Consider the following 21,461-nt stretch of genomic DNA (forward strand, 5'->3'; position numbering starts at 1 on the left):
ACTGTCAGTGCACCTGTTAGTCTGGAGCCCTGCCTAGTTTATGACTACCCATCTGATGACTCAGAATTGAACTGTGGCTAGATGGATAGACCGTAGAGAAAATAATATCCTGTAGCACGTTTAGCCAGGAGTCTTGTTTTTCTAATCCACACTGTCACACGCAGGAGCGAGACCTGATGAGGACGTTCAAGATTCCAACGGACACCTTTGTGACGTTCATGCTGACCCTAGAGAGCCACTATCACTCCGACGTGGCGTACCACAACAACCTCCACGCTGCCGACGTAGCCCAGTCCACACACATCCTCCTGTCCACCCCTGCATTAGATGTAAGTCGTGTAAAATCTGTCTTACCTCACTCGCTTTCAGTACTTCTAAGTGTTCAGAGTTTGCCCTTTAAAACGTGGCACAGTTAAAGCGTGTCGCCACCGGCCACACCTTTCACTTGAACTGTTTATATTGTTGTGATGAATAGCAACAATAGAAAGAGCATACCACAGATGGTGACACATGGAAGGATTGGTTTTTCAAACTAATACCTTGCCTTGTATGGTAAGCAATTTGCTAATTTATTTTTACTTTACTTCCTTCTCTTCAAACACAGGCGGTCTTCACTGATCTGGAGATCTTGGCAGCCATTTTTGCAGCAGCCATTCACGACGTGGACCACCCAGGAGTCTCCAACCAGTTCCTAATCAATACAAGTAGGTCCACCTTTTCATTCAACATCCATCAAAAAAGTCAGCTAGAGTTATTTATTTGGTCTACATTTTGAAAAAAGGGAGAAACATTTGCTTGATTTGATGTTTAATTTCCTTTTCTTGTCCTCTTTTGCATTTAGACTCTGAGCTGGCCCTGATGTACAACGATGAGTCAGTGCTGGAAAATCACCACCTGGCCGTGGGCTTCAAACTGCTGCAGGAAGAAAATTGCGACATCTTCCAAAACCTCTCCAAGAAGCAGAGGCAGACGCTCCGGAGGATGGTCATAGAAATGGTGAGGAAATGTCTGCACATCTGTCTCAGGCAGCAGCCCCGTCTCAGGATCTGAGCAGTTTTCACAGTTTTTCTTAAATTGATTTTTTCATGTCTTGCTGTCTTCCAGGTTTTGGCAACCGACATGTCTAAACACATGAGTCTGCTGGCGGATTTGAAAACGATGGTGGAAACCAAGAAGGTCACCAGCTCTGGTGTCCTGATGCTAGACAACTACACAGACAGGATGCAGGTAAGAGGCAGACTAGTATGCACATTAGACGCAAACACTTTTCTATTTACCACAGAGGGAGGAAAAGAAAAAAAACATACTAAACGGTGATATTTTTTTTCCTGCAGGTTCTCCGTAACATGGTTCATTGTGCAGATCTGAGCAACCCCACCAAACCTCTGGATCTGTACCGGCAGTGGACTGACAGGATCATGGATGAGTTCTTCCACCAGGGAGACAGAGAGAGGGAGAGGGGGATGGAAATCAGCCCAATGTGTGACAAACACACAGCTTCAGTAGAGAGGACTCAGGTAGAGAACACAGGCATCCAGCTCTCAAAATAAAACCTGAAAACTGTGGTTATTTTTCATATTTACTGACATCCTCTCTGTTTATCTTTTCTAGGTTAGCTTCATTGATTACATAGTGCACCCTCTGTGGGAGACGTGGGCTGACCTGGTCCATCCCGATGCCCAGGACATCCTGGATACACTAGAGGACAACAGGAACTGGTACCAAAGCATGATCCCCCAGAGCCCCTCACCTCCTTTCTACACCAGTGATGGAGAAGGAGGACCTCACGGGGAGGTGGAAGGGCGGCCTGTAGCGAGTAAATTCAAGTTCGATCTAACGCTGGATGACCAGGAAGGACAAGGTGAAGACAGTGGAATGATGGACACGGCTGACAGTTGTGACAATGTGACATTACAGCATCTTCCCTGTGATCAGGAAGGGGCAGAAATGACAACACATGACGGCTCCCCGGAGGAAACATAGCTTAACCGGTGGTGTTCTCGGAGCGTAGCACGTTTTTGGTGAATTCATTTTATTGCAGTGGAGCAATCCTGCAATTTGGCTCTGGCGGGAGCTGCTTGGCAAAGAGGTCCTGACTGAATGTGGGGCACCCCTGCGAACGAGGCTTGGAAACCCTGCGGTAGTTTGTCTTTGAGCCCCCCTGGAAGGGAGCTGGAAGAGTGTAGGCTCTGTTCTTTACAGAAGGGACTACTGTTGGACTGCAGAGCCTAACCTGGGTTCTTTCAGGCAGAGAATGTGAAGTGGACGTATGAATCCGTGTACTGGGACAAGTCTGAATTTCAAACTTGCACTTCAGGACATTTTTTTTAAATGTTCATTTAGATTCTTTGTATCGTGTCGAGATTGGATACAACCCTATATTGTCCAACCACAGCTACTGGTCAGCGAGTTATTTCTAACCCAGTAGTGTTTTTTTAACACTTGTCTAAAAAGAGTAGTGTGCCTTTTTTTACAAGTGTGTGTTTTTGTAAGTTTTTTTTTTTTTTTTAATAATTTATTGAACACATTCATGTAGCTGTGTGTCAGATTTTCTACAAACGGACATAGCTGTCTCACACAGTCTTCCTGATGTTCTGGCAATAGTATAAGCTTGTTCTTCACTAATGGATGTATATTATAAAAAAATCAGCTGACTTCCCAGCACGATTTGCACTTTGTGGCACACACAGTTAAACCAAGACAAAGACAGCATCTGTAACTTAAAGGAGAGACCATAGCAAGCATGTCAAACCAAATAATTTAATTTGATTTATCCAAATAAGTAACTGCGTAAGCAATTAAATGACTCATAGGCTAGATTTCGTAAAAGAGGAAAAACCTTTCTTTTTTCTTTTTTGTAGAACAAAAACCAAAACTCCAAAGATCCTGTAAGGAAAGCACTTTGTTGGATTCACTGCCACCCCTCAAAAGAATGATCGCATTTCCAAAGAGTAAATGGTGTGACAAGTCAAACTTCCGAGCGGCGGCGGGATTGATTCCCTCTCACTTAAAGCCAGTTACAGACTAAATTCTCACTACAATCTTCCAAGATTAAAGTGGAAAAGAAAATATTTCATAACCCAGTTGCGTTTAAGCCCCATCCAGTGTGGAAAAACCGTCTCCGCCCTGTAATTCCCCTTTTCATTGCCTCACACAACACACCTGTTGTGGTTAGCAGTATTCTCATGAATAGGCTGACTCATTTTGAACTTTGAATGACTTCAAGGCTGAACGCGCAGTTTCAGAAACACCTGTCAGTAATGGAATAATTGAATCTTGTAGTTTTTCATTGCAGCACTTTGAATACGTCGACAGTTATGCAGCTGGTTGCTGATCTGTCCAAACACTTCCTTAGAGGTACCACGTTGTATGGTCATAATACGGGGAGATCGGTTTCATGTTTCACGATATGTCATTCTTCTCCTGTGTGTGTGTGTGTGTGTGCGTGTGTGTGTGTGTGTGTGTGTGTGTGTGTGAGGATGCGAGAGTGTATTTAAGTGGTCACAGAGTTGCACAGTCGTGTTGCACCCAACTGTGTTGTGCTGACCCTTAAGCTGTTTGTAACAGTGTATTTATTACATTTTCTTGTATATGTTAATACTGAATTGATAATATTCGCTGTATATTTGTTATTTATATGCACTACCACGTGTCAAATGACAGTTTGACTGAACTCGTTTGTTGGTTCATCCGTGTATAGCAAGGTATTTTGCTATGAGGCCATAGCATAAAGTTATGCAGGTCAGTTTTGACGATTTGAAAAGTATGTTTCGTTTGAAATTCCAGCCAGAAGTGTTTGTGCAGTGGGAGCCAGCAGCGCTTCATACGAGGCGCAGCAGAAGCTTTTTTAGTCCTTTTGTTCCTGGCGAAGGCTGGATATTTACTGCAGCATAATGTGTACGGTGACAGGTCATTGTACAGCTATAAGGATATTTGCTGAAATTTATACCATTGTTTCAAATGTATTTTTTCAGTGTTTTCTTCTCAGTATACTGTAAAACGGTGTATGTTGTGCTCAGCAAATGTTTTCTATCAGATTATTAAAACGGGCATGTATAACAGACTCTTCTGGTCCGAATGTTATTGGATTACATCAGTGACGTTTGTTTCAGTGATGTTAAAACCAGTTTGGAGACAGATTTAAGTTTCAATTTAAATGTTTTTGTCTATACACATTAAACTATTTAGAAATTGTCCTAAGATACATATTTGCACATTACGCGATTTAAGGTGCACATTCAGGAGAAAGTCTGTTAAAACTAGAAAAGTCCTGAAGAAACAGACACTGCGCATTATTTTCTCCCATTTTTAAGGCACAATCTCCAATTCCAAAAATGTAAAGTGTGAATAAAAACACTGCAATGATTTGCAAACCTCCTAAATCCATTCACAATAGAGCAAAATAAATTTGATGGCAGCAACAAATTTCAAGCAGTTCAGGGTGGTGCATCAAAAGAGTAACTGTTGCTGTTAGCAACAGGTCAGTAACATGACTGGGTAAAAAGAGCATGTTAGAGAGGCAGCGGTTGACCACGCTGCAAACAAAAACAAATCTTCTGCGCATATCCAGACGAGGTATTTAAAGTAAGACCTTGCACATTTCAGCAAGACATTGCTAAACCACATACCACCACATATTAGAACAGCATGGGGTCTGGCTGAACTACCAGCTGAAAACTGGTTAAAATACATAGAAAATACAACAAAGAAGCTAGAATCCTATATCAGACAAGAACAGGAAAAAATCTCCAAAGTCCAGGAGCTGGTCTCCTTAGTTTGCAGATGTATACGGACACAATTGTTGCCTTTTAAAAAAATATTTAACAAAAATTTAATTAAGTAAATGTTGACAATGTATTTTTTAAGTTTTCTCCATTGTGATTTTGGAAGACTGTAGAACCTTTATTTTCAATAATCTGATGTATTGTACACAGTACACAGTGCTACCCAACCCTCAACAGGATTGGTTCCACTCTCATAGATTTCCAGTAAATATGAGTCAAGCAAAGCCACCAACTTTCAGCATAAATAGCGCTAACACGCTAATGCAGCTCTGTCTCAAGAAAGCCAAATCTATCTCCCCTAAAGCAGCTGGCTGGTTTAACTGATAGAAAAACGTAAAGGTATCAAAAAGTAACATTAACACAAAAAGCACCAAGTATTTTGTAAGAGATTAAATTTTTACCAGACGTCTCCACAAATCTCCACATGAAAAAAAAAGAGAAGAAAGAAAACTGATGCTGTGCAATTTCCTCTTTTTGATGGTGAAGATTTGTTGTTGCCATCAAATATAAAATGACAAATTCAACATTTTGCGACTTACTATGAATAAAATCTGAGTTTAATAGATTTGCAAACCATTGCATTCTGTTTTTATTCACATTTAAACAGTGTCCCAAGATTGTACAAAACTCTGCGCAGGAGTTCAAGACTGGTTTCATTAAACTGCAAAGCACAAGTGTGCAATGTCAGGCCTTTCCCTGCCAATGATGACATATTCCAGAAATTGTTGTTTTGAAATCATGCAATAGTGTTCAAAATCAAACATTAATAGAACAAAAAATGTTCTGTGCATTTTTGAATGATTAGTGATTCATTCACTAAGAGGGGGAAGTGTTCTACAACATTATATACAGAAAGTTCAGCAATAATCAAGCACTTAAGTAAAGGGAGAAAAAAACTGCCAACAATGACAAAATAGAATAGCCTTTATTGTCATTGTACAGAGTACAACGAAATTGGAGTGCCACTCCCTTGGTGCAAGTTTCAATAATAAATATAAATGTAAAATATAAAAAGTACAAAAAAGGGAATAATGAAAGCATTTTGTCAAAGAAAAGTGAGAATGCTCTCAAATCTAATGGCTTGAATGATTTTTATTTATCAGGTAATAACACTGTTAATGGAAAAATGTAGTCACTGTTAGCGTGACTACATTTTTCCTTAAAATAATAACCATGTATTATTATTGTGCACAGTTTTTTAAAGCACTCGGCAAAAAGAATGTTTCAAGTTTCTTGAAAACTTCAATGGAAAATTATCTTATTATTCTTCTGTGGGTTTGGTTTCAGTGTCTTCTGTCACCTCATGAAATGCCAGTCATACTGGAACCTGCTGGCTGTGGGGAAGCCATACCATTTCTTGATGTTGGTTGCCAAACATGACTTTTTGTGGAATATTTGGGTTGTTGACATGTGCTGAATATGGAACAAGTCAAACTTCTTTGTGACGGTATTACAGTCACCCAAAAAAAAAAAAAAAAGATAAAAAGATAAAAGGCAGCCAATTGTATTTCACTGAGCTATACTGAGTGCCACACTTTCTTTTTAGACTCACAAACATGATCTGGTGTGGAAATGATCTGAATCACACCAAATGTATGTTCAGAGGAAAACGCCAGAAGTGACAGAAGGAAAACAAACAACTGGATTCAGCCCTCAGTGATGTCACTTCCCTGCACTGACAACAGTGACTGCTCTTCCTGCTGATCTGAGGTCAGCATAGCTGGACATCAAGTCAGCAATGTAAACAGGAAAGGTAGAGATAGTGATGCTATGCGCTGGGCCCTCAGGGCATTCACTCTCCCATGGCTTTGAGCACCTTGACCCAAACAGATAAACATCTGAATACGTGATCAACAGGAGGAGAAACATGAAACGACGGCTCTGACAGTTTTCAGTTTGTGGGCAAACTCCACAAGACAAAGCAGCATAGACTTAACTAACGACATTCGCTGATGTGATCTACTCATGATTCATGCTGAGAATAATCTCCTGACAATCTGCAATAATAATACTAACATTTATTTATTAAAACCTGACAGTGCCAGTCTGTCTCAGCTCCGTTCCTGACATGACTCTGCTTCCCCTAAAAATTCCGACAGTTACTTTATTGCATTTATGCGGTGACCAAGGTTTAAAAGGCATTCATTACTTAGCTATGAAAATTACCTGGTTGCACAAAACTGAGAAAGACCAGTCAAGAGGTCCTTTGTTCACTGATTTCAAATTTACAGCTTTAATGAATCACCGGTTACATTTTGACCGTGCTCAGTTTCATTTATTTTCCTTGGAGTTTTTGGATGTCTCGATGACACCAGGAAACCCTAAACCATCCTCGTCTTCCTTTAGATTCAGCAGAAAATGAGGTGACTGTTTATGGTAAACACGGGCGCAGACAGGCTTCCATGGGGGTGGTCCATACTGCCATAGCAATAGGCAGGGAGTTTGTTTGAAACTCTAACACAAACCTTGCGGTTTGTTGGTGACTGACGTAAGCTGGGCTGGAGGCAGCCCGCTCCGAGCCTTCGACAGCAGCACCGTCTGGGTTCAGGCTGGGCAGGACGCTCTTACTGCCAGCAGATCCAGTTGACAGCCACTCAGCGTCCGTTCTCCACTCTTACCAGCCAGGACCCGAAAGGGCCCGCGGCCCAGGGCCAAGGCAGAGAGGAAGAGAACCACTTCCAGCAAAACAAACCTGCTCTCTACATATCCACTTTGTAAAAACAAATGCCTTCCTGGAGTTTCTCCTGGCCAGCTGGTGTTTGTTTTTAGTCAGGTTGACAGTAAGAAGTGAAGTCAACTGGGCGTTCAGTGTTGGGGCAATGTGGGGTAATATGAGAATGGGGCATTCCAGGATAATTCAACAGCGCTCCAGGCTTTGTGTGTGGATGGCACAGATCATCTCAGAGTGGCTGAGACAGATGGATAAGGAAGTGAGCTCAGAAGGACACTTCTTCCCCACAACAGAATATGATGAATTTGGAAAAGATCAGATGAGGCAGCTAAGCTTCCTCTAAGGCCTTGTGTGTGTGTGTGTGTGTGTGTGTGTGTGTGTGTGTGTGTGTGTGTGTGTGTGTGTGTGTGTGTGTGTTGTGTCTCATTGACTCTAAAATGCAGGATTGGGACAATAACAGGATGTGTCCTTCCCAGAGAACGTCACAAATCATCGAGTTATCAAACATGGCGGCAGTCATCGTAGATATGCCATTGTTTCTCTGAGTGTGGTTTTTGCCTTTGCATGCAAATGCCTCAACTACTCACAGAAAGCATTAACCGTGCATGGAAGCAGTTATATAATGCACAGAACGCACAAATCCATTTAAAAAAATAAAGTCACAACACATCTGAACCCTAAAGGACTCTTTCTCTCAACTTTCCATACGTGCATGCTGGCTTTGAGAACTCTGAGTAACACTAATGAGGTGTCGCCTCTGAAAACACGGCGATCAGCTGTGCAGAAGAATTACACTGACCAAGCTGGCAGCTGTTTGTGAAGAAGAGGCTCCTGTGATAGACGCTTTTCCAGATTTCAAGGCAACCCTTGGACATTAGCCTGTGTATAAAGCTGTCTGTGTCAGATCACATTTAACCCTGATGCATTTAAGGACAAAGCATCGGCCTGACATTTGTGCTGATTCCTCTGGGCTCTTTACCCAGAATGCAGCTTGCCTGGGAATTGCTCGGACATGGAAGGGAACATCCCCGTGGGAAGGCAGCAGGCACACAAGAGTACACAGTGAGACGAGGAAGAAAAATAAATAAAAATAACATGCACGCATACTCAGAGATGACACATTTGGTCACATGCATACATAAAGACACACTGAAAACATTGTGACACTGGGATAAAAGTGTGAAAGAGATGGAAAGATGGAAGCATCCCAGTCCAGACACAGAGACACAATAGAAGCCTTCCAAGCTTTTAAATTCAGCTTAGATGTCTTTAATTTCCAAACATTTTTTCTGCCACTGGAGCTAAACCATGTGTCTTTTCTTTCTTAGCGAATGAGCTTGGCTCTGTGAAATGGGCCTCCGTTATGGGCTACGGTGTTATCAAGACCAAACTCAACTGTCAGCCAAATCATGTTCAATCTGCATGTGTTGCTTTTGATTTTACCCAGATCAATAGCTGTCCTTACTTGACTTAAACACACACACAGAGGGAAGGGGGAGGGCATGCAGATCTGTGGCTCTGGTGTGTCAAAGTCAGCGAGTGCGTGGGAGGAAACGTTCAACATGAGCTGCCCTGGCAGCCTGCAGTGAAGGGAAAAGAAAGTGAGAAAGAAAAAAGAGAAAAAATAGTGGGGTCTATACCACACTGTTTTCTGTGTGCGCCCTATTTGAAGGTATACCGTAAGCTGAATCTATAAAGGTGAGATAATCCTCTACTATTAAAGGTCATTGCTCCAGACTTGGGTTTAACTCTGGCCTGTGATTCCTGCCTTTTTAATGTTTCACCAAAGCACAGTTCAAATTCATGTGAAAAATCACTGGAAACGCAGCTCAGATAAGTAAATAATATCGCTTTTTGTGTACCTGACTTATCAAACAACACGTGACGCTGCCACCAGGATTTGAAGATAAGGTTGTATTCGAGTCACTGTGCATCAGCACAAACCTTTCAACAAGCTTCTCTCTACAAGCTCTCTGCGTGGAATAATGCTGAGTCTGCTTTCAACACCTACACCGTGACAAGTAAACTCTCTCCTTTTTAATTTTTCATCATTCTGAAACTATTATATTTCTTGTCATCGCAGATGAGATGAGATTAGTCACAGTCCCATTGTTGTTTTGTTGTGAATTCCAGTAAGGATCCGAGAGCGTCACCGTCTGCAAGCGCTGACCCAACTTCCTCTGTGTGCACTCAACAGAAATGATAAGGCTTCCACTTCCCCCTCCACCCTGACTCGGGCAAACAGCTGCCCTGCAGCCCCAGACTGGGCCCTCCGTGTCAGCATCGGGCCTGACTGCACGTTGCTCTGTGTGGACTTGATGGAGCACGCAGATAAGGCGCACTGTTGTGGCTGGGTTTCCTTTAAAGCAGTATGCGATCATTGGTAGATAGGTTCTAGCAAGTAACCCCTATGTTTGGATCCCTTTGTGTCTGCTTGTGTGTGCATGTATGAACTGAGTATCATGGAAAAGTACTCATATCCTCCATTTAAACAAAGCAATATAGCGGTCCAAAAATACGTCATTATGTGCACGTGCAAATCTGTTTCTTTATCTTTATTTTTTTATATAATTATCAGCAAAATCTCTTTTAAGCATCAAAAGTGAAAACACTCATTCAGTAGAAAATGATGACCAAACATGATTGATGGTGTTTTTATTTGTGTGTGGTTTTTATGTCTAAGATCCTTGTTTATTCTTGTAAATGAGCTCTAGCCTGCACGATTTCCAAAGCGGTCATATATCAAGTACAGAAATGACCTCGTGACTTTGCACTGCTGTACCTACTCCAACCAGTCCTTTATGGACACTTAAAATATCTTTATGAAACTGTTGTTACATTTGTTGCAATCTTTGCTGCCCTCTTGGCCTGATCTCCAAAAAAGAAAATTATAATGAGACTTTTTACCGGGGTAAATAAAGAATATATAAAAGTCATTTTTATATATAACACCGATTTCAGCTTGTACCTCGTGACAAAAATGTTCTTTCAATTTCAAAATGATTTGACATCAGATATGATTGACAGGTAAACAGGTTCTTCCTTTATCCCAAGTGCCACTACTGAAGGTGTTACGGGTATCAAGGAAAAAAACATGGGTTGAAGCTTACAGAAATTAATAAATTGTGAAACAGCTACAAATAATAAATAAATATAGATTTTTTTTAAAAAGATTTTTTTACAAATATATCCTAAAAGTATATAAAATGCCAAAAAGTGATGCTAAAAGATAAAGATAAATGACAGAAGCTTAAAACAGCAGATAAAATACTTAAGATATGAAGTTAAAATAATGGATAAACTCTTGAAATACATAAAACAACCACCCCAGTAAAACCTGCCTAATATTGCAGAGGTTCTGTGCTGCATTGGCAGCAGATCTTTTGGTTCCTGTGGCTTTGATGGCTGCCTCAGCGGATCGGTTTTGTTCCAGTTCAACTTGCTGCGCTTGGCCAGATCGGAAAGTAGGAACTTTGTGCTGAGTCAGCTTCGCTTTTGCTTTGTGTTACTTTAGCTGTTCCCCAAAGGTCTGTGCAGCGCCTTTCTGATTGTAACTGCTTAACTGCTGCCGCTGAGCAGTGCCATAGTGTGAATAGGTGTATGGGAGTCTGCAACAATGTTTGGGTACGTGATGTGCAAAACTAAAAATCTACAATCAAAACTAGGACCCATAGTTTCCCCATTAAAATGTTCCTTTCACTTCACTGGAAAGTAATGGCTCTGATAGTTAAAAGCAATGGCTAAACTGCTACTCTGATCTTTACAGTTGCAAGAAAAAACTCTGGGAACTCTTTGGAATCGTAGAAACATAGTCAAGGTGTCTGGCACAGCTTCACCTGTTTCCAGGCTGCACAGAGAAGCTTAAAGCTCTTCAGCTTGTAGTCTTCAGCAGGGATGACACACACTCATTATGCATCATCACCGAAGTCCATTGACACAACAGGACTCAGGTTCAGCTCTGCCGGCCTTTCCCCCATCAACACCCTTCCAGGTTTCAGTTATCATTGCCTTCATGAGCAGCTGAGGTGCCCCAGCAGGACAACGAGGTCTCAGATCAAGGATTTTCCAGCACCCTTTTCTGGGACTCTGAGAAGGCCGGGTACTCTGAGCCATTGGCACATAAATGTTAATAACAGTGAGGGCCCGTTCTTGACCCAAGGAGCGAAGCAACCCTCTCACTCACTGGAGAAAAATCCTGTGTAGAGGCACCGACCAGCTCTGGCTCTTTCCTGAAATACTGCAAAGAATGAGTTTAACTACAGTTTTGAAGTTCTTGCACTTTACCTGACTGTCTTGTTTTCAGGTTAGTTTATTGACGTGTTGTAAAGAAATGTTGCATTTTCCAATTCAGACATGCTGACATCCTACTGTGTTACCAAGGTAACAAATCAGTCCACACCGTGATGAGGTTTGGATGTTACTGTGCACCACCTTTGGCTCAAGGTCAACTTTTGCCTCTTCTGTCCACAGGACATTGTCAAATAAGTGTTGTAGATCATAAGGGTAGTTTTTAAGCAAAGCACAAAGACGTAATTTATTACCATCATTCTTACTCCGTGTTTGAGACTGTTACACAGCGTAGAGGTGTGAGATTTGAAACAAAAAGTACAGTGAAAAGGAGACACGAAAGTGACGTTTAAGCCCTTCAGAATTCAGAGAAACACAAAAAGGAACTTAGACACAATCTATAAACAGTGCCTGTGTGGCCCACACCAGATCTGCTGACATGTAAATGAAGACCGAGTGTCTCGAAGTATGTCAGAGAACAGCTTGGCAGACAGCCTACGTGCAGCTCAGGGTGCAACCAAAGATGCCAATGCCTCGACTCCACTCTACCATGTCAGTCACTCTAATTAAAACCCCAACATAATAGTAAGGCTGTTTTCCTTTCTCTGTTTTATCAGTTTGGCTCAGAAATATTATATGAAAGAGGCCAGAGAATAGACCTTTGTCTGCCTTTTTAGTTTGCAAAGTGGCCACCCCCATTGCTTTAAGCCAAGGGATGTAAAAAAAAAAAAGAAAAAGTAAGATTACTTCACTTTGAAGTTTCACAGAGGGGCCCCTAGCCAAGCATATGCTATCAATACTCTGACAGCCTGACCCAAAAACTTTTGATGGCCATGCAGCTGGTGAATATGAGACGTATGCTTTAAAAACTGGTTAAAATTGAGATCTGTAGAATTACTCTCATACTCTGGTGTCTACACACCAGTGTGAGATAAGAATTTGCATTTTCCTTCTTAATATGTGCACGTTTAAGTAAGTGACAGTTAAAACAAATATAAATAGAATAAAGAAAATGTTTTTAAAATTAAATTTAACTGATGCACTTGGTGACGGTGGGAAGAAAAAACAGGAAGAATAGGAAGACTCCTCTGGGATAACCGAGCTCAGGTGAAAGAGGGGGAGACAGATTAACAATGACTAATGATTAAATGTGTAAAACACATAAAATAAAGTTAAAGGTGTTGTTTCTCTTGGAATTAGGTTTTACTCATTTAATCAATATTCTTTTTTTTTATGTTTTCCCTACTACTCTCGCTTAAATCTTTCATATAATCTATTTTAAAAAGGAAAAAAACCAAAACAACAACAAACCCCCAAACAATAACAACAACAACAGAACAACAAAGAAATTGGGAATTCAAAGAGTCGGGTAATTTTATTTTACAGTGCAACAGCGACATCTTGTGTCCTTACGAGGAATCACAGGCTACGCTTCAACGATGCAGTGAACATCTGTCGCCAGCGGGCGTCGCTGTTGAGTCACACTGCGTTGACTGCACAGACAGCAGAAGTCAACCAAAGAATTTCTTCCACAGCTGTCGCCATCTTGCTCCAGAACATAAACAACACCACCGAGTCCCGTTAGCGTTTGGGTGTACCGCTATTTTTCTTTTTCTTTTTTTTTTTTTACTTTTTTGATTTTGGAAGAAAACAACAACTCTTCCGGCCTCAGCGCCGATCCTTTCAAACAGAGATGATGTTTGATGTGGTCACCTGAGCCGCAGTGTCAGTCGGTATGACAGTCGTCAGCTGATGTGCGTTGCTTGTAAATTGGTTGTTGTGTGCGCGACCATGATACCATGACAACGGTGCGGCTGTCATTAGCACACCCTGAAGCATTTTATTTTAGCTTCATATCTACCCGCTTTAAGCTAGTTTTGAACGCCGTAAGCGGAATTGGCTTTTCAGTCGTGTATGTTTAAACCAGCTGAGCTTAGACGATGACGCCAGGCTAACCAGGCCGTTTGGTTTGTTAGCCGAATAAGCTACTTGTGTGTGTGCGTGTGCGCGCGTGTCTTTGGATAGCGCACATTGTGTTCTGGATGGGTTCTGCTGTGAAATAAGCTGAGCCGTTTCTTACACAGACATGGGGATACACTGCGGATTTCCTTACCGGGAGGGAGCGGAGGTTTAAAGGGGGGCGGGGAGAGCAGCAGAGGGGGCTTGCTGCTCGTCATCCCCGAAGAAATGGACCAAGAGTACGAGAGACGGCTGCTGAGGCAAATCAACCACCAGAACCTGCCCGCAGAGGCCCGCCTGACCAAGGTGAGGAATAGAGAGCGATAGTTAACACGTTTCAGCACGGCTGCAGTCTTCTCGTGTGAGTGTGCTGTTTTTTATTAGCACTGATCTTTAGTGGACTGCTTATCTCTTACGTTCATCCTAGTGTTTGAGTGCTACCTGCAGTCCTGTCAGTGTGAAGTCAGGGGACCGCTTCATCCCTACTCGAGCTGGAAGCAACTGGAGCATCAACTTCCACTATGCCAATGTGAGAGGTGTTCGTTTGGTTAAACTAACAGTGACAGCTCAGTAATCCAGGCCAGTGGTGACATACCTTTCACTTTCTTGACAGGAGAACTGTCGCTCTCCCAGTCAGAACCATAAAGCAAAGGACGCCACTTCAGACTCAAGCAAAGGTCAGAAGTCTTTATTATTATTTGTTATGCAAATGTGTTATAACAATCATTTAAAGTCCAGATCTGCACCTCTAACACGAGCATTTTCATCACCGCTCTCACTGCCGCCCCTCCAGATGCTGTGGCCTATGCTGCCCTGTTGAGGAATGAGTTGCTGGGGGCCGGGATCGAGACGGTGCCAGACCCTCACACGGAAGACCGGCGGCATGCAGTCCTCTCGCAGGACTCTCACAGTCTTTTTAGGGTAAATGACAACGGGGGTGTGGGTGGCCATTAAAGTGAATTTAAAGCGACTCCTCCCGTGGGCTGTCAGTGTGATATTTACATGCGGCTGTCATAAACATTTCACGCATGTATTATGCTGTTATTTTTGACTCAAGTTGGCCATAAGAGACAACGTCCGTACCAAAACCTGGTGGCAGTTTGTAACTGTGGTTCTGTTTCCTCTCTGCAGTACACTGTCCACACTAAGAGAGTGCCTTTTGATAATGACAGTGAAGTCTCACCATACTCTCTTTCTCCACTTAGTAACAAAAGGTATGAAATGTCTCACACACATGCTGCTCACTCATCAGGTGTTTGAGCCGTGCTTTTTTCAGGAGGAGGGGTTTAACGTCTCCATGTTTTGTTTCTTGTAGTCACAAGCTGCTCCGCTCTCCCCGCAAACCAGCCCGAAAGATCTCCAAGATCCCCTTCAAAGTGCTCGATGCTCCGGAGCTGCAGGATGACTTCTACCTCAACCTGGTGGACTGGTCAGCAGGCAACCTGCTGAGTGTTGGTTTGGGAGCCTGCGTCTACCTGTGGAGTGCCTGCACTAGCCAGGTAAGTGGGGGTGTGGGTTAGATTTTAAAGAGGTGCGCTGCAGATAAGGAGTTCTGGAAGTGCTTATTTTTGTGTTTAAACAGGTGACGAGGCTGTGTGACCTTTCAGTGGACGGAGACTCTGTTACGTCAGTGTGCTGGAACGAGAGGGTGAGCAAGCGACTGCTGCTTGTGTGTGGCATGAGAGAGGAGAGTACAGACAGGAGAACAATAATGTTTGGGTTGCTCGTGTTTTAGGGGAGCCTGGTCGCCGTCGGGACGCACAAAGGTTACGTTCAGGTGTGGGATGCAGCAGGAGGGAGGAAGCTGACCAGTTTGGAGGGCCACTCAGCCAGAGTAGGTCAGTCCGAGCAGGAGCGAAGTGAATTCAGTCAAATGTGATTTGTGCATCTCTCGCTGAGAAGCCGTTTATCCTGCTGCTGGTAGTGGTTTCAGGAACTACCGTCGCTCTGAGCCTTTAAGCTCATACTCAGCTCTCTTTATCTGGGGCATGAGAGTAAGAGAACCTACCCTGTGTGCCCAAGGTGCCCTGGCGTGGAATGGGGAGCAGTTGTCTTCTGGCAGTCGAGACCGAGTGATCCTACAGCGGGACGTCAGAACGCCGCCTTCTGCTGAGAGAAGGCTGCAAGGTCACAGACAGGAAGTGTGCGGTCTCAAATGGTCCCCCGATCACCAGCACCTTGCATCTGGAGGCAACGACAACAAGGTGAGGCGACTAAAACAGCACATACTTAAGGAAAGTTTTAGGTTAGAATCTAGGTAAAGGTTCAAAGTAAGCAAATTCAAGCTGTATTGATATCTATATATTTTAAAGCAGCTGTTCGTACCTCTTTAGCCTCTTCTAGGAGTAGCCCTTGAATTTTTGTTCTGAACTGAGTGGTCTCTTTTATATTTCTGCCTCCTTATAAAACAAATTGACTGGGTTTACACTAGAAAATATCGAGGGTGGTCTCTGCCCATGGAGTTACCCATGGAAATGATTCTAATGGCTGTCACAGCATGTTTTTATTGGCATAAACTGAGGTGTCAAAACTTTTCATTAAGGGTCTTTATGGAAGAAAGAGTTAAACTCAAAGCTCTCCTTACTGACCTCTTCCTGCCTTTTGAACAGTTACTGGTGTGGAACAGCTCCAGCCTTCTCCCTGTGCAGCAGTACAGTGACCACCTGGCAGCAGTGAAAGCCATCGCCTGGTCTCCGCACCAACACGGGCTGCTGGCGTCAGGCGGAGGCACGGCCGACCGCTGCCTGCGTTTCTGGAACACGCTGACGGGTCAGGCTCTGCAGAGCACAGACACCGGCTCCCAGGTCTGCAACCTGGCCTGGTCCAAACACGCCAACGAACTGGTGAGGAGACGCAGACACGCACTGCCCAACACTCTTAAGACGTGACGTCAGCACAGCAGCGTCTGGCTATAGATGATTTCATCAAGCTAGTTAGACCCACTTTGTGAAAACAGTAGCTCAAACATTAAATTAGCAAAACAGATCCCGTTTGGACAGCTTAATATAGAGCCAGTTACTAATGCGCACATTGCACCTGTGTTGTGTAATGCAGCGTTCGGTTTAGCTGGAACTGCGACCCCTGATGTGCTGAGTCATGGTCAGTTTTCATACTAGCCGGTGTTGGTTTTGTATTGAATTACATGATACTTGAAAGGCGTTTCTACTGTGCACACATGACAAAACCCTGAATTAAAACAGCTTAGTTACGCTCGACGTCCAGAGATGGTTGCAAATTGAAGTGAGCAGTATGTTGAAGGTGTTTCAAACTAATAAAGACTTCTGCAGTATGTTATTAAATTCCAATATTATCGTCTTACACTGGTGTTTTCTTGGAAAGAGCATAACCATCCAAATGTGGTCTGAAATTTCATTTCACTAGCTGGGCCCACGTCCTCATTTATGTTTGACAGCGTTTTAGCAGGAAAAAGTGAAAGCTTTGACATGAATTGAGCTGCGGTTTGGGGAAGGAATCGAAGGGGACTGGCGATGGCTCCCGGGCCTGGCAGATCCCTATGCACTAAATAGAAGTGAAGAAGTTGAAGAATGGAGAACAAGGAGGGAGGGAGGGTGGGGCACGTAAACGAGAATGATCAGCTTGCAGAACTAGGGGAACCTCGTGTTTGGAGGCGTGGTCCTGCTCCTGAAATTCCGATACATAATCTCCAATAAAAGTGGTGTTTAACTTCCTTTTTTACTTTTGCTGTTCAAAGATCACTATGTCTGCATAAAAAAAAATCAAGAATTCATACACTGCTTATGTTTAAGTACCGTTCCACTCAGGAACATCAGTACCGCATCAGACGCTAAACTGATGACGATCTGTGTTGTTTGCTTATTACATTTTTTTTTTTTTTTACAAAATCATCAATTTATATATTTATTATACAATAAATCAGGATGGGACATGGTTGGAAGCTCCCCCTTGAGTGCTTGGCAGAAGCATCCAACTGCAAAGTGGTAACTGCAATGCTGCTCTTTGTTTGCAGGTGAGCACACACGGCTACTCTCAGAACCAGATTCTGGTGTGGAAGTATCCATCGCTGACACAGGTGGCCAAGTTGACGGGACACTCCTACAGAGTCCTGTATCTGGTATGATTACACGTTCTAAATGAATCACTGTGCATGTTCAGCACTGATGTAACTAGATAGTTGCACTTTGATAACTTACACACTTCTAGCGTTGGAATACATTTTAATTCAGTGTGTAGCAACTAGGGATGGGTACCGGTGTCCGGTGCCATGATGGCACCGGTTCTGACATAAACGGTAGTAACCAGACCGAAAAGCAGCGCACATTTCGGTGCTTTATTTCGGTGCTTTTTTTCCTGAGCTGTGATACACTTTAGATTCTAGCCAATCATTTTACGTTTCCGAGGATAGTAGGCGGGCCCAGGTACGTACGTTCTGTTAGAACAGAGCTACAGATTAAAAATGCCCAAGGCAAAGCGGTCAAAGTCTGGCTGTACTTCACAGCAAAAGATGCAAACTCAACAGCCTGCAACAAGTGCTTTAAGCTGATACTGTGATACTGTCAAAGGAGGTAACACCCCGAATCTGATGAAACACCTGGCGACGCATAGCGTTGTTTTTAAAAGCCGAGAAATGCGCCATATTTGATAGCTTGCTGCGAGACCTCACACCGTGCACATCTACTGCGGGTGGGTTGCCTGTTATCGGACCCGGAGCAACATCCCCCAAAAACCCGAAGAATAGAGTCCTGGCCCCTTGCCCTCCCAGTGTAGCAGAAATGATGAGGATGATGATGGCAGCAGCCGTTCTTCTCTGCTTGAGTAACTTCATGTTGTTCGAGTGTAATTTACGTTGAGTAGGCTAACCACGTTATTACATTAATGCATGTAATGCATACAGCTCCAACCTCTTCATCAAATTTGCGGACGACACAACGGTGGTGGGTCTCATTAGCAACAGGGATGAGACCGACTACAGAAGTGAGGTGAGACGCCTGGCCACGTGGTGTGCTGACAACAATCTCTCTCTGAATGTGGAGAAGACGAAGGAGATTGTTGTGGACTTCAGGAGAATGCACACCCAACATGCTCCTCTGACCATTGACGGAGCGTCTGTGGAGAGAGTGAGCAGCACCAAGTTCTTGGGTGTGCACATCACAGAGGATCTCTCCTGGACGTACAACACCACAGCACTGGCCAAGAAATCACAGCAGCGTCTCTTCTTTCTCCGCAAACTAAGAAGAGCAGGAGCACCAGCCCCCATCATGCACACTTTCTACAGAGGCACCATCGAGAGCATCCTGTCGAGCTGCATCACTGTGTGGTTTGGAGCCTGCAATGCGTCCTGTCATAGAACCCTCCAACGCATAGTGAGAGCTGCAGAGAGGATCATTGGTGTCTCTCTCCCCTCCCTCCAGGACATTTACAGCACCCGTCTCACTAAAAAAGCCCTTTGCATAGCGGCTGATCCCACGCACCCAATGCAAAGCTTCTTCAAGCTGCTGCCGTCGGGGAGGAGACTGCGGAGTCTCCAGGCCAGGACCAGCAGGCTGAAGGACAGCTTCATCCATCAGGCTGTCAGGAAGCTAAACTCCCTCCCGATTCTGCCCCCCTCTCCCCTCTTCTCCACCACGGTCTCACTGAACTCTGTCACACACACACAAACACACACACTCTCTGACTCACTCACTGGCCTGCACCAGTTACCAGTCACTTTGTGGAGCATTGGACTGCCATTACCTCATAAGACTTTGTTGTTACACTTTCTCTTACCGTACATTACTAAATCTCCATTTGCACTATTTGCACTACTCTGCCTGGTTTACACTCAATGTCACTTACCCATTATATTGTATATTGTATAGCTTTCTTGTTATATGTAAAATTGTATTTATTTAAATTTTTACTTTTTAATTATTTTACTTGCATTTTTAATCACTTTTATATTTAAATATATTTAAATGTTCATTTGCTATTTATCTAGGGATTGAGAGTAACGCAATTTCTATTCTCTGTATGTCCTGTACATGTGGCAGAATCGACAAATAAAGTTGACTTTGACTTTTTGACTTTGACTTTGATGTAAGGTGAACTAGCAAACATCATCATAGCTACATGCGGCTGTCTTCTTGTTTGATGGCAGATACTCCCTTCACCCTGGCCAAAAAGGCTAAAATGACCAAAGAAAAAGTGGAAAACAGTTAAACATGAGAGGTTTTTGGACAAAGTTTGTTTTTTCCATTGTTTAAGCACTGCTTCCAGCCAAGAGTGATACCATATATGCCCCATAGCTGCAGAAAAGGCTAACATTGTTATCTTTTTACAAAAAACAGCTGAACATGAGAGGTTTTTGGACAAAGTTTGTGTTCTCCATTCATTAAGCACCGGTTTGAGCACCGGCACCGTTTCAAAAGTACCGGTTTGGCACCGGTATCGGATAAAACCTAAACGATACCCATCCCTAGTAGCAACATGCCGAAGTAAAACTGTGCAAGAATCACTCTGTGTTACATTTAATGGACATTAAACTAGGGATGCACTTAAATCCTGCGGTCTGCTTCCATTAGTGAATTCCACACTTCACTGTTGCATTATTTTTCACAGTAATAAAGAGGTAATTTGTGGTATTATATAAGTAAAGAAGCTGATTTTATAGTATGTCTTCGCACCAGTTAAAGCTCATGCCTGTGCTGTTGTTCTTACTGCATTCAGTGCATGTAAATCAAAAACATTTTGAGAATATTAAAGGATCTCAAAACTGTCTTTGTAACTGTCCTGTTAAATCTCTCACATGCCACATTTTGTCTGCGCTCTCAGGCTGTGTCACCAGACGGGGAGGCCATCGTTACAGGAGCGGGAGACGAGACACTACGATTCTGGAACGTCTTCAGTAAGACGCGCTGTACCAAGGTAGAGTAAATTATCCGAGAACTTTATATTCTTAATTTCTGAAAATGAGTAAAACTTTCAATGTGCTTCACACTGTTTTGATGCATTTCTCTTCCCAGGAATCAAAGTCAGTACTTAACCTCTTCACGAGAATACGATAGTAAACGGCCCGGGGGTCGGGACGGTCCTCTGGAGGAGCCTGCCGGGGTGTGGCTGTAATACACAGAGTCAAACAACGACACTCAGACTAGCCTCGCCGCACAAACTCTCATCCTTTTCTACAAAAGGATGGAGGCAAAACTTCGACGGACAACTGCCATCCCTCACAGTGATGTCACCGATTCCAGAAAAAAATAACACACACACAGAAACAGCAGTCTTTTGTCACAATTTGTTGTCTGCTTATCAAGTTGATCTCGTTCTTTTTTTGTTGTTGTTTTTTCCCGTTGTGAAAAGTGATCAAGTCGTTTTCTTATCTATCAGCAGAAGTACACCTGTGCAAGAGTTCTAAGCTAAATAATGTAATGTAAGATGTTTTTAAGAGGCGCTCCTTTGTAACAGAGAGAAGATAAAGCCTGACCTGGGTGGTTTTCTTTCATTAGATAATGTGTGAATATGATCTACAGCAGTATGCAACAGAAGAGGGAACCACAAATAAGTGAACAAACACGACCGGTTGCTCAGGTGGCTGCAGCAGAGTTTCATGTGTTTATTGTTGTTTTGTCAGTGTTCATAGACACGAAGCACAGGTTTGGAACCTTGCGCATTCCTGCCTATAGATACGAAAATGCCACCCTGACTCTTATCTCATTTTATCCTGCTTTGGATATTTTATTAAAAAATATGTCGCACAGAGAATCGATTATCTTATAAGTGTCCACTCAGTGTGTCTGTGGGAG

General features: G+C 43.1%; 2 protein-coding genes across 2 annotated transcripts in view; both read left to right on the plus strand.

Annotated features, from left to right (window-relative positions):
- Positions 1–4,063, plus strand: part of LOC146554008 (3',5'-cyclic-AMP phosphodiesterase 4B-like) — a 47,961-nt gene extending 43,898 nt beyond the window's left edge. The window contains exons 13-18 of the mRNA XM_085255810.1: positions 165–329; positions 605–704; positions 842–996; positions 1,105–1,227; positions 1,335–1,517; positions 1,612–4,063. Of these exons, the coding sequence (XP_085111936.1) occupies positions 165–329; positions 605–704; positions 842–996; positions 1,105–1,227; positions 1,335–1,517; positions 1,612–1,983 (1,098 nt within the window). The 3' untranslated portion in view covers positions 1,984–4,063. The remainder of the gene's footprint in view (positions 1–164; positions 330–604; positions 705–841; positions 997–1,104; positions 1,228–1,334; positions 1,518–1,611) is intronic.
- A 9,173-nt stretch (positions 4,064–13,236) lies between these two features.
- fzr1b (fizzy/cell division cycle 20 related 1b) lies at positions 13,237–21,420 on the plus strand. The gene is made up of 13 exons (XM_085255816.1): positions 13,237–14,007; positions 14,129–14,230; positions 14,315–14,378; positions 14,495–14,622; positions 14,833–14,915; positions 15,017–15,200; positions 15,284–15,349; positions 15,437–15,539; positions 15,724–15,905; positions 16,311–16,544; positions 17,690–17,794; positions 20,491–20,583; positions 20,682–21,420. The coding sequence occupies exons 1-13, from the start codon at positions 13,930–13,932 to the stop codon at positions 20,721–20,723; spliced, it is 1,464 nt and encodes a 487-aa protein (XP_085111942.1). The 5' UTR covers positions 13,237–13,929; the 3' UTR covers positions 20,724–21,420.
- The last annotated feature ends 41 nt before the right edge of the window (positions 21,421–21,461 follow it).

Source organism: Mchenga conophoros, linkage group LG18 (assembly GCF_057382185.1).
Source record: "Mchenga conophoros isolate Kocher_MC1m ecotype Shallow Benthic linkage group LG18, M_conophoros_male_GT1.1, whole genome shotgun sequence".
NCBI lineage: Eukaryota > Metazoa > Chordata > Actinopteri > Cichliformes > Cichlidae > Mchenga > Mchenga conophoros.

Bases quoted from the DNA above. Each gene is read 5' to 3' on its own strand.
- fzr1b (XM_085255816.1), top strand. From the start codon at position 13,930: ATGGACCAAGAGTACGAGAGACGGCTGCTGAGGCAAATCAACCACCAG. The intron at 15,201-15,283 runs GTAAGTGGGGGT...GTGTTTAAACAG, and splicing joins GGAGTGCCTGCACTAGCCAG to GTGACGAGGCTGTGTGACCT. The intron at 15,540-15,723 runs GTCAGTCCGAGC...TGTGTGCCCAAG, and splicing joins GGGCCACTCAGCCAGAGTAG to GTGCCCTGGCGTGGAATGGG.